The sequence below is a fragment of the Bombina bombina genome, chromosome 6 (assembly GCF_027579735.1).
Source record: "Bombina bombina isolate aBomBom1 chromosome 6, aBomBom1.pri, whole genome shotgun sequence".
NCBI classification, from domain to species: Eukaryota; Metazoa; Chordata; class Amphibia; order Anura; family Bombinatoridae; genus Bombina; species Bombina bombina.
This window is the reverse complement of record NC_069504.1, coordinates 39,530,087-39,542,575: the sequence shown is the minus strand read 5'-3', so window position 1 is coordinate 39,542,575 and position 12,489 is coordinate 39,530,087. Positions and strand designations below refer to the sequence as shown.

Sequence of the window (12,489 nt, the reverse complement as noted above, 5' to 3'; positions counted from 1 at the left end):
TGCATCATTCCCTCCTTCGTCTACACGAGTCTTGCCCACTCAGGAGGCCCCTAGTACATCTAGCGCGCCAATACTCCTTACTATGCAACAATTAACGGCTGTAATGGATAATTCTGTCAAAAACATTTTAGCCAAAATGCACACTTATCAGCGTAAGCGCGACTGCTCTGTTTTAGATACTGAAGAGCATGACGACGCTGATAATAATGGTTCTGAAGGGCCCCTAAACCAGTCTGATGGGGCCAGGGAGGTTTTGTCTGAGGGAGAAATTACTGATTCAGGGAACATTTCTCAACAAGCTGAACCTGATGTGATTACGTTTAAATTTAAGTTGGAACATCTCCGCATTCTGCTTAAGGAGGTATTATCCACTCTGGATGATTGTGACAAGTTGGTCATCCCAGAGAAACTATGTAAAATGGACAAGTTCCTAGAGGTCCCGGGGCTCCCAGAAGCTTTTCCTATACCCAAGCGGGTGGCGGACATTGTAAATAAAGAATGGGAAAGGCCCGGTATTCCTTTCGTCCGTCCCCCCCATATTTAAAAAATTGTTTCCCATGGTCGACCCCAGAAAGGACTTATGGCAGACAGTCCCCAAGGTCGAGGGAGCGGTTTCCACTTTAAACAAACGCACCACTATACCCATAGAAGATAGTTGTGCTTTCAAAGATCCTATTGATAAAAAATTAGAAGGTTTACTTAAAAAGATGTTTGTTCAGCAGGGTTACCTTCTACAACCAATTTCATGCATTGTCCCTGTCGCTACAGCCGCGTGTTTCTGGTTCGATGAGCTGGTAAAGCGGTCGATAGTGATTCTCCTCCTTATGAGGAGATTATGGACAGAATCAATGCTCTCAAATTGGCTAATTCTTTCACCCTAGACGCCACTTTGCAATTGGCTAGGTTAGCGGCTAAGAATTCTGGGTTTGCTATTGTGGCGCGCAGAGCGCTTTGGTTGAAATCTTGGTCAGCTGATGCGTCTTCCAAGAACAAGCTACTTAACATTCCTTTCAAGGGGAACACGCTGTTTGGCCCTGACTTGAAAGAGATTATCTCTGATATCACTGGGGGTAAGGGCCACGCCCTTCCTCAGGATCGGCCTTTCAAGGCCAAAAATAAACCTAATTTTCGTCCCTTTCGTAGAAACGGACCAGCCCAAAGTGCTACGTCCTCTAAGCAAGAGGGTAATACTTCTCAAGCCAAGCCAGCTTGGAGACCAATGCAAGGCTGGAACAAGGGAAAGCAGGCCAAAAAACCTGCCACTGCTACCAAGACAGCATGAAATGTTGGCCCCCGATCCGGGACCGGATCTGGTGGGGGGCAGACTCTCTCTCTTCGCTCAGGCTTGGGCAAGAGATGTTCTGGATCCTTGGGCGCTAGAAATAGTCTCCCAAGGTTATCTTCTGGAATTCAAGGGGCTTCCCCCAAGGGGGAGGTTCCACAGGTCTCAGTTGTCTTCAGACCACATAAAAAGACAGGCATTCTTACGTTGTGTAGAAGACCTGTTAAAAATGGGAGTGATTCATCCTGTTCCATTAGGAGAACAAGGGATGGGGTTCTACTCCAATCTGTTCATAGTTCCCAAAAAAGAGGGAACGTTCAGACCAATCTTAGATCTCAAGATCTTAAACAAGTTTCTCAAGGTTCCATCGTTCAAAATGGAAACCATTCGAACAATTCTTCCTTCCATCCAGGAAGGTCAATTCATGACCACGGTGGATTTAAAGGATGCGTATCTACATATTCCTATCCACAAGGAACATCATCGGTTCCTAAGGTTCGCATTCCTGGACAAGCATTACCAGTTCGTGGCGCTTCCTTTCGGATTAGCCACTGCTCCAAGGATTTTCACAAAGGTACTAGGGTCCCTTCTAGCTGTGCTAAGACCAAGGGGCATTGCTGTAGTACCTTACTTGGACGACATTCTGATTCAAGCGTCGTCCCTTCCTCAAGCAAAGGCTCACACGGACATCGTCCTGGCCTTTCTCAGATCTCACGGATGGAAAGTGAACGTGGAAAAGAGTTCTCTATCTCCGTCAACAAGGGTTCCCTTCTTGGGAACAATAATAGACTCCTTAGAAATGAGGATTTTTCTGACAGAGGCCAGAAAAACAAAACTTCTAGACTCTTGTCGGATACTTCATTCCGTTCCTCTTCCTTCCATAGCGCAGTGCATGGAAGTGATAGGTTTGATGGTAGCGGCAATGGACATAGTTCCTTTTGCGCGCATTCATCTAAGACCATTACAACTGTGCATGCTCAGTCAGTGGAATGGGGACTATACAAACTTGTCTCCGAGGATACAAGTAAATCAGAGGACCAGAGACTCACTCCGTTGGTGACTGTCCCTGGACAACCTGTCACAAGGGATGACCTTCCGCAGACCAGAGTGGGTCATTGTCACGACCGACGCCAGTCTGATGGGCTGGGGTGCGGTCTGGGGATCCCTGAAAGCTCAGGGTCTTTGGTCTCGGGAAGAATCTCTTCTACCGATAAATATTCTGGAACTGAGAGCGATATTCAATGCTCTCAAGGCTTGGCCTCAGCTAGCGAGGGCCAAGTTCATACGGTTTCAATCAGACAACATGACAACTGTTGCGTACATCAACCATCAGGGGGGAACGAGGAGTTCCCTGGCGATGGAAGAAGTGACCAAAATCATTCTATGGGCGGAGTCTCACTCCTTCCACCTGTCTGCTATCCACATCCCAGGAGTGGAAAATTGGGAAGCGGATTTTCTGAGTCGTCAGACATTGCATCCGGGGGAGTGGGAACTCCATCCGGAAATCTTTGCCCAAGTCACTCAACTGTGGGGCATTCCAGACATGGATCTGATGGCCTCTCGTCAGAACTTCAAAGTTCCTTGCTACGGGTCCAGATCCAGGGATCCCAAGGCGGCTCTAGTGGATGCACTAGTAGCACCTTGGACCTTCAAACTAGCTTATGTATTCCCGCCGTTTCCTCTCATCCCCAGGCTGGTAGCCAGGATCAATCAGGAAAGGGCGTCGGTGATCTTGATAGCTCCTGCGTGGCCACGCAGGACTTGGTATGCAGATCTGGTGAATATGTCATCGGCTCCACCATGGAAGCTACCTTTGAGACGAGACCTTCTTGTTCAAGGTCCGTTCGAACATCCGAATCTGGTCTCACTCCAGCTGACTGCCTGGAGATTGAACGCTTGATCTTATCGAAGCGAGGGTTCTCAGATTCTGTTATCGATACTCTTGTTCAGGCCAGAAAGCCTGTAACTAGAAAGATTTACCACAAAATATGGAAAAAATATATCTGTTGGTGTGAATCTAAAGGATTCCCTTGGGACAAGGTTAAGATTCCTAAGATTCTATCCTTCCTTCAAGAAGGATTGGAAAAAGGATTATCTGCAAGTTCCCTGAAGGGACAGATTTCTGCCTTGTCTGTGTTACTTCACAAAAAGCTGGCAGCTGTGCCAGATGTTCAAGCCTTTGTTCAGGCTCTGGTTAGAATCAAGCCTGTTTACAAACCTTTGACTCCTCCTTGGAGTCTCAACTTAGTTCTTTCAGTTCTTCAGGGGGTTCCGTTTGAACCCTTACATTCCGTTGATATTAAGTTATTATCTTGGAAAGTTTTGTTTTTGGTTGCAATTTCTTCTGCTAGAAGAGTTTCAGAATTATCTGCTCTGCAGTGTTCTCCTCCTTATCTGGTGTTCCATGCAGATAAGGTGGTTTTACGTACTAAACCTGGTTTTCTTCCAAAAGTTGTTTCTAACAAAAACATTAACCAGGAGATTATCGTACCTTCTCTGTGTCCGAAACCAGTTTCGAAGAAGGAACGTTTGTTGCACAATTTGGATGTTGTTCGCGCTCTAAAATTCTATTTAGATGCTACAAAGGATTTTAGACAAACATCTTCCTTGTTTGTTGTTTATTCCGGTAAAAGGAGAGGTCAAAAAGCAACTTCTACCTCTCTCTCTTTTTGGATTAAAAGCATCATCAGATTGGCTTACGAGACTGCCGGACGGCAGCCTCCCGAAAGAATCACAGCTCATTCCACTAGGGCTGTGGCTTCCACATGGGCCTTCAAGAACGAGGCTTCTGTTGATCAGATATGTAGGGCAGCGACTTGGTCTTCACTGCACACTTTTACCAAATTTTACAAGTTTGATACTTTTGCTTCTTCTGAGGCTATTTTTGGGAGAAAGGTTTTGCAAGCCGTGGTGCCTTCCATCTAGGTGACCTGATTTGCTCCCTCCCATCATCCGTGTCCTAAAGCTTTGGTATTGGTTCCCACAAGTAAGGATGACGCCGTGGACCGGACACACCTATGTTGGAGAAAACAGAATTTATGTTTACCTGATAAATTACTTTCTCCAACGGTGTGTCCGGTCCACGGCCCGCCCTGGTTTTTTAATCAGGTCTGATAATTTATTTTCTTTAACTACAGTCACCACGGTATCATATGGTTTCTCCTATGCAAATATTCCTCCTTAACGTCGGTCGAATGACTGGGGTAGGCGGAGCCTAGGAGGGATCATGTGACCAGCTTTGCTGGGCTCTTTGCCATTTCCTGTTGGGGAAGAGAATATCCCACAAGTAAGGATGACGCCGTGGACCGGACACACCGTTGGAGAAAGTAATTTATCAGGTAAACATAAATTCTGTTTTTTTCAGATATTTCTCAAACATTTTGGAGGTTTTTGCATGTCGTCTACCTGCAAGGTCTTAGTCTTCAGAATCTGAACATGTATGTTTTGGCCATCTTTGCTGTTTTTGTTAAGTGGCCTTTGGTGCCTTTTTATCTCAATGTTTTCAAAGTGCTGGCTCATACCCTACCTTTTTAAGAGATTAGTGGTGCCTCCCCGAGATCTTTCCTTGGTTTTGGATGCTATGCTAGATCCATAATTCAAACCTTCGTGGGAAGTAGTTCTTCTGAACAGTATCTGATTATTTTTCCCCCCAATGGTGGTTTCTCAGTTTTAATTGTTGACAAGATATAATTCTGCCATCATTTTGTCCATGCAGGAGAAGCCTCTTTATGGATATTGTAGAATCTTCACATATACAGTATTTTAAGTCCACCCAGAGTATTAAGAAAACAAAGAAGCTGCTTAAGGTCCTTGTTGGGGTTTAACACCTGCCAAAACCACCACGTTTAACTGGCTTTTCCAAGCCATATCTAGGGTTTACAAGCAAAAAGATATTCTGTTCCAGATGGGCTCAGGGAACACTCAACGTTCTGAATCCACTTCATGGGCTTTCCAGGCAGTTTTGAAGACTCTATATACTCTAATTTCCTATTACAAGCTGGTTGTGAGGAAGTCCACCTAAGTTGTTCCTTTAAATTCACTACATTACTCAATAAGAAATATATTAGATTTTCCAGTTTGATTTGGTTTCCCTTCCATTATACACATTATACATTTTTTTTTTTAACCTTTGCATTGTATCAGTCTCATCAGTGCATATTGGTCAGGGTGAGCCAAGATAACTAGAAATCTAACAACAAAATTAGGCATGTGTAATCAGGTTTTCGGATGCCACAAGAGAGGAAGAAGGCGGCCGTTCATGGGAAGTTTTTTTTCTTCTTTTTCTGGAGCCAGATTTCCTCTTGTGAAAGTGCAACACACTAAGATATGGATTTGCACAGATCTTAGTGTGTTGTACTTTCACAGGATGAAATCCAGCTCTGAAGAGAATACTGAAAATGGCTCCCGCATTAGGAGAACCTTTTAAATGCACATGGCTAGTTCATATCCCTCGACAATATTTACCAAGATCCTTCCCTTGCTCTTTCCTGTCCATATACTTCTAGACATACCTAAGAGTAGGAGGGGTCTGGGGTAACACTGTTCATTATGTAGTGGAAAATGTTGGGAGTGGTCAGTTATACACACTTTATGGGAGGAGAGTTCTCATTAGTGAATATTATCCAGGGATTTGAGCCAAAGTATACAAATTGCTGCAATTTTGGTGTTTTAACTTGCAGTTTTCTTTAGTTACTATTTTGACAACTTTTCTATGTATTTTAGTTATGTGCTGATGTAATGTGTTACCTCTTCAGTATAGAGATTGGGAGCTGCATCGCCGTGCAGGTCTGCATGCTGCAAATACCTATCCTGGTCTTGTTTTCAATATTCTATGTAAGTTGTGTATTTTGTTTGTTTGTTTTTTATTTTTCCTACAAAAAAATACTAAATTGAGAATGTGAATAGATCTTGACTTAGAGCTTGTGTTTTGTATGATACAGCAAATCCATTATACATTGCCAGTATCAGTGTGTCGGATATCTGCTTTTAAGTAACCTTTTTCTTTTGTAGCCATCAGGATTCACATTAATATTCAGTGATCTGCACCTGTGGGCCTGCATGTTCAGTGTGATCTTAATGAACTATATCTTCATGGATGGGAAGTGTGATTACTTCCAAGGTAAGTCCACAACCTGAGAGGGAACTTTGTATCTAATGATTAAAACCCAGAGATCGCTGTAATACGTTTGTTTTTATGTTGGATAATTAAGCACATGAGAACATACAATATCAGAATAGTTTACTTTTTATTAAATGCATGTTCTCTTGATATACTTTGTTGAAAAGCAGGTAAGTAAGCTCATCTCTGGTGCACTTTATAGCAGCTTTTTTTGAAAAATAATTTTAACCATTTCATACATTAGCAAGAGCTCCAGAAGGCAGCAGTATTTGCTGTCATGTAGTTCCCCAGACCCGTGCACCCTACTGGATTTTATATATGCTCTGCAACAAAGAGAGCAAAACCAGATTTGCTAATAAAAATTGGAATCTAAATCCTAAACCCCAAAAATGTGGGTTTAGCACAGAACTATTATGTAAGCCATATACTTAAATACATGCGCTATATATTTATATATTAACTTCAGTGAAAGAGGCACTCACAGGTCTTAATAGTTTCATAAAATTACAAACTTTATTGTTGGTAGTTATTCATCAATTAGTTCAGTCAACGTTTTGGTCCTCGCAGGGACCTTTGTCAAGACAATCTTAAATGTAGTTGAAGCTTGATGTTCAAAATATTATATATATATATATATATATATATATATATATATATATATATATATATATATATAGTTAGTAAACATTTTCCAGTTCAGCCCACCGATAGCTCGCCTGGGTGCAATGATACAACCAGGCGACCAGGCGGCTTGGATACCATGCCGGACTTTAAGAGCCTTCTGTGATCAATAATTGGGGTGCCACATACTTGGGGTATGTCAGGTGGACACTGTGGCGCCGTTTTTGGTACACATTCCATTTGCCCCTATTTTTAGGGGGAATTGTTGTGTACCTAACGGCACGGAGCAGGGGTGACATCTGTCTCCATCTTCTCCGTGGAAGCCTGGTCTGCCCTGTGCAATTACCCACTGTTCAAACACGCACCACCAGTCTTATAGCGGATATGAATACTACTATACCCACTTGGAGAAATTTCTGATGTTGGGACTGTATATATGAGCTATATGTCCTTATTACCATTATCCTTTCTATCTTGTTATATTGGTTGCTTTGCTGCCATGTTTGAGGCTATAAATCTAAAATAAGGTTACCACCCTTATATATTTTCCCAGCCATTATATATATATTCATCTGCATCTATATTTGGGCTGATATATGTTATAACCGCCCGATGGCCAAATTTACTATATATGAACACGATGTGATACCCCAGCTGTACAGCTTATAATTTGTACAGCCCTACAATATCCCATATATTCCTTTCATTATATATTCCTCTTACTATATGCATCTATCTGTTCGCATATCGATTGAAGTAATATTCATGCCAACTGTCAGTTGGTCCAAGTTACCCATATATCATATTGGTGTCACACTCTAATTTTTTCCATCCATATTTGCAGCATTCCATTTGTTTCTTATTTAAAAAACATAATTTATGCTTACCTGATAAATTCCTTTCTCCTGTAGTGTAGTCAGTCCACGGGTCATCCATTACTTATGGGATATTAACTCCTCCCTAACAGGAAGTGCAAGAGGATCACCCAAGCAGAGCTGCTATATAGCTCCTCCCCTCTACGTCACACCCAGTCATTCGACCGAAACCAAACTAGAAAGGAGAAACTATAGGGTGCAGTGGTGACTGGAGTTTAATTTAAATATTAGACCTGCCATAAAAAAACAGGGCGGGCCGTGGACTGACTACACTACAGGAGAAAGGAATTTATCAGGTAAGCATAAATTATGTTTTCTCCTGTTAAGTGTAGTCAGTCCACGGGTCATCCATTACTTATGGGATACCAATACCAAAGCTAAAGTACACGGATGACGGGAGGGACAGGCAGGATCTTTACACGGAAGGAACCACTGCCTGTAGAACCTTTCTCCCAAAAACAGCCTCAGAAGAAGCAAAAGTGTCAAATTTGTAAAATTTGGAAAAAGTATGAAGAGAAGACCAAGTTGCAGCCTTGCAAATCTGTTCAACAGAGGCCTCATTCTTAAAGGCCCACGTGGAAGCCACAGCTCTCGTAGAATGAGCTGTAATTCTTTCAGGAGGCTGCTGTCCAGCAGTCTCATAGGCTAAACGTATTATGCTACGAAGCCAAAAAGAGAGAGAGGTAGCAGATGCTTTTTGACCTCTCCTCTGTCCAGAATAAACGACAAACAGGGAAGAAGTTTGACGAAAATCTTTAGTTGCCTGTAAATAAAATTTCAGGGCACGGACTACGTCTTGATTGTGCAGAAGTCGTTCCTTCTTTGAAGAAGGGTTAGGGCACAATGATGGAACAACAATCTCTTGATTGATATTCTTGTTAGTGACTACCTTAGGTAAGAACCCAGGTTTAGTACGCAGAACTACCTTGTCTGAATGAAAAATCAGATAAGGAGAATCACAATGTAAGGCCGATAACTCAGACTCTAAAGATAAAATCAAGCGTTCAATCTCCATGCAGTCAGCTTCAGAGAAATTAGATTTTGATTTTTGAAAGGACCCTGAATTAGAAGGTCCTGTCTCAGAGGCAGCGACCAAGGTGGACAGGATGACATGTCCACTAGATCTGCATACCAGGTCCTGCGTGGCCACGCAGGCGCTATTAGAATCACCAATGCTTTCTCCTGTTTGATCCTGGCAATCAATCGAGGAAGCATCGGGAAGGGTGGAAACACATAAGCCATCTTGAAGGTCCAAGGTGCTGTCAGAGCATCTATCAGGACCGCTCCCGGGTCCCTGGATCTGGACCCGTAACAAGGAAGCTTGGCGTTCTAGCGAGACGCCATGAGATCCATATCTGGTTTGCCCCAACGTCGAAGTATTTGGGCAAAGACCTCCGGATGAAGTTCCCACTCCCCCGGATGAAAAGTCTGGCGACTTAGGAAATCCGCCTCCCAGTTCTCCACGCCTGGGATGTGGATTGCTGACAGGTGGCAAGAGTGAGACACTGCCCAGCGAATTATCTTTGAAACTTCCATCATCGCTAGGGAACTCCTTGTCCCTCCCTGATGGTTGATGTAAGCCACAGTCGTGATGTTGTCCGACTGAAACCTGATGAACCTCAGAGTTGCTAACTGAGGCCAAGTCAGAAGGGCATTGAGAACTGCTCTCAATTCCAGAATGTTTATTGGAAGGAGACTCTCCTCCTGAGTCCATGATCCCTGAGCCTTCAGGGAATTCCAGACAGCGCCCCAACCTAGTAGGCTGGCGTCTGTTGTTACAATTGTCCAGTCTGGCCTGCTGAAGGGCATCCCCCTGGACAGATGTGGCCGAGAAAGCCACCATAGAAGAGAATCTCTGGTCTCTTGATCCAGATTCAGCATAGGGGACAAATCTGATCCCCATTCCACTGACTTAGCATGCACAATTGCAGCGGTCTGAGATGCAGGCGTGCAAAAGGTACTATGTCCATTGCCGCTACCATTAAGCCGATTACCTCCATGCATTGAGCCACTGACGGGTGTTGAATGGAATGAAGGACACGGCAAGCATTGAGAAGTTTTGTTAACCTGTCCTCTGTCAGGTAAATTTTCATTTCTACAGAATCTATAAGAGTCCCCAAGAAGGGAACTCTTGTGAGTGGCAATAGAGAACTCTTTTCTATGTTCACCTTCCACCCATGCGACCTTAGAAATGCCAGAACTAACTCTGTATGAGACTTGGCAGTTTGGAAATTTGACGCTTGTATCAGAATGTCGTCTAGGTACGGAGCTACCGCTATTCCTCGCGGTCTTAGTACCGCCAGAAGAGAGCCCAGGACCTTTGTAAAGATTCTTGGAGCCTTAGCTAACCCGAAGGGAAGAGCTACAAACTGATAATGCCTGTCTAGGAAGGCAAACCTTAGGTACCGGTAATGATCCTTGTGAATCGGTATGTGAAGGTACGCATCCTTTAGATCCACTGTGGTCATGTACTGACCCTTTTGGATCATGGGTAAGATTGTCCGAATAGTTTCCATTTTGAACGATGGAACTCTTAGGAATTTGTTTAGGATCTTTAAATCCAAGATTGGTCTGAAGGTTCCTTCTTTCTTGGGAACCACAAACAGATTTGAGTAAAAACCTTGTCCGTGTTCCGACCGCGGAACCGGGTGGATCACTCCCATTGGCAAAAGATCTTGTACACAGCGTAGAAACGCCTCTTTCTTTGTCTGGTTTGTTGACAACCTTGAAAGATGAAATCTCCCTTTTGGAGGAGAAGCTTTGAAGTCCAGAAGATATCCCTGAGATATGATCTCTAACGCCCAGGGATCCTGGACATCTCTTGCCCAAGCCTGGGCGAAGAGAGAAAGTCTGCCCCCTACTAGATCCGTTTCTGGATCGGTGGCCCTCACTTCATGCTGTCTTAGGGGCAGCAGCAGGTTTTCTGGCCTGCTTGCCCTTGTTCCAGGTCTGGTTAGGTTTCCAGCCCTGTCTGTAACGAGCAACAGTTCCTTCCTGTTTTGGAGCGGAGGAAGTTGATGCTGCTCCTGCCTTGAAGTTACGAAAGGCACGAAAATTAGACTGTCTAGCCCTTGGTTTGGCTCTGTCTTGAGGCAGGGCATGGCCCTTACCTCCAGTAATGTCAGCGATAATTTCTTTCAAACCGGGCCCAAATAATGTCTGCCCTTTGAAAGGTATGTTAAGCAATTTAGATTTAGAAGTCACATCGGCTGACCAGGATTTTATCCACAGCGCTCTGCGCGCCTGAATGGCGAATCCGGAATTCTTAGCCGTAAGCTTAGTTAAATGTACTACGGCATCAGAAATAAATGAATTAGCTAGCTTAAGGACTCTAAGCTTGTCTATAATTTCATCCAATGGAACTGAGCTAATGGTCTCTTCTAGAGACTCAAACCAAAATGCCGCCGCAGCCGTGACAGGCGCAATGCATGCGAGGGGTTGTAATATAAAACCTTGTTGAGTAAACATTTTCTTAAGGTAACCCTCTAACTTTTTGTCCATTGGGTCTGAAAAGGCACAGCTATCCTCCACCGGGATAGTGGTACGCTTAGCCAGAGTAGAAACTGCTCCTTCCACCTTAGGGACCGTCTGCCATAAGTCCCGTGTGGTGGCGTCTATTGGAAACATTTTTCTAAATATAGGAGGGGGGGGAAAGGGCACACTGGGCCTATCCCACTCCTTGGTAATAATCTCTGTAAGCCTCTTAGGTATAGGAAAAACGTCAGTACACGCCGGTACCGCATAGTATCTATCCAGCCTACATAATTTCTCTGGGATTGCAACAGTGTTACAATCATTCAGAGCCGCTAATACCTCCCCTAATAATACACGGAGGTTCTCAAGCTTAAATTTAAAATTTGTAATGTCTGAGTCCAGTTTATTTGGATCAGATCCATCACCCACAGAATGAAGCTCTCCGTCTTCATGTTCTGCCATTTGTGACGCAGTATCAGACATGGCTCTAACATTATCAGCGTACTCTGTTCTCACCCCAGAGTGGTCGCGTTTACCTCTAAGTTCTGGTAATTTAGATAAAACTTCAGTCATAACATTAGCCATGTCTTGTAAAGTGATTTGTAATGGCCGCCCTGATGTACTTGGCGTCGCAATATCACGCACCTCCTGAGCGGGAGATGCAGGTACTGACATGTGAGGAGAGTTAGTCGGCATAACTTTCCCCTCGTTGTCTGGTGAAATTTTCTTAAAATGTACAGATTGGCTTTTATTTAAAGTAGCATCAATGCAAATTTCTATTACCTTGGCTTTTGAACATATTGCACAAAGAGATTTTGAACATATTGCACAAAGAGATTCCTCTGTGTCAGACATGTTAAAACAAACTAGCAATTAGCCTAGCAAGCTTGGAAAATACTTTTCAAATAAATTTGCAAGCAATATAAAAAACGTTACTGTGCCTTTAAGAAGCACACAAAAACTGTCACAGTTGAAATAACAATGAACCGGATTAGTTATAGAAACCAAATTTTCACAGTAAATGCATAAAGTTAGCAAAGGATTGCACCCACTAGCAATGGATGATTAACCCCTTAATATCAAAAAAACGGATAACAATTGAAAATATAAGCGTTTTT

General features: G+C 43.4%; 1 protein-coding gene across 1 annotated transcript in view; it reads left to right on the top strand.

Annotated features, from left to right (window-relative positions):
• The window catches only part of LOC128662571 (uncharacterized), a 249,132-nt gene that overhangs the window by 160,044 nt on the left and 76,599 nt on the right, over nt 1-12,489 (top strand). Inside the window, exons 18-19 of the mRNA XM_053716379.1 lie at nt 6,037-6,115; nt 6,293-6,401. Of these exons, the coding sequence (XP_053572354.1) occupies nt 6,037-6,115; nt 6,293-6,401 (188 nt within the window). The remainder of the gene's footprint in view (nt 1-6,036; nt 6,116-6,292; nt 6,402-12,489) is intronic.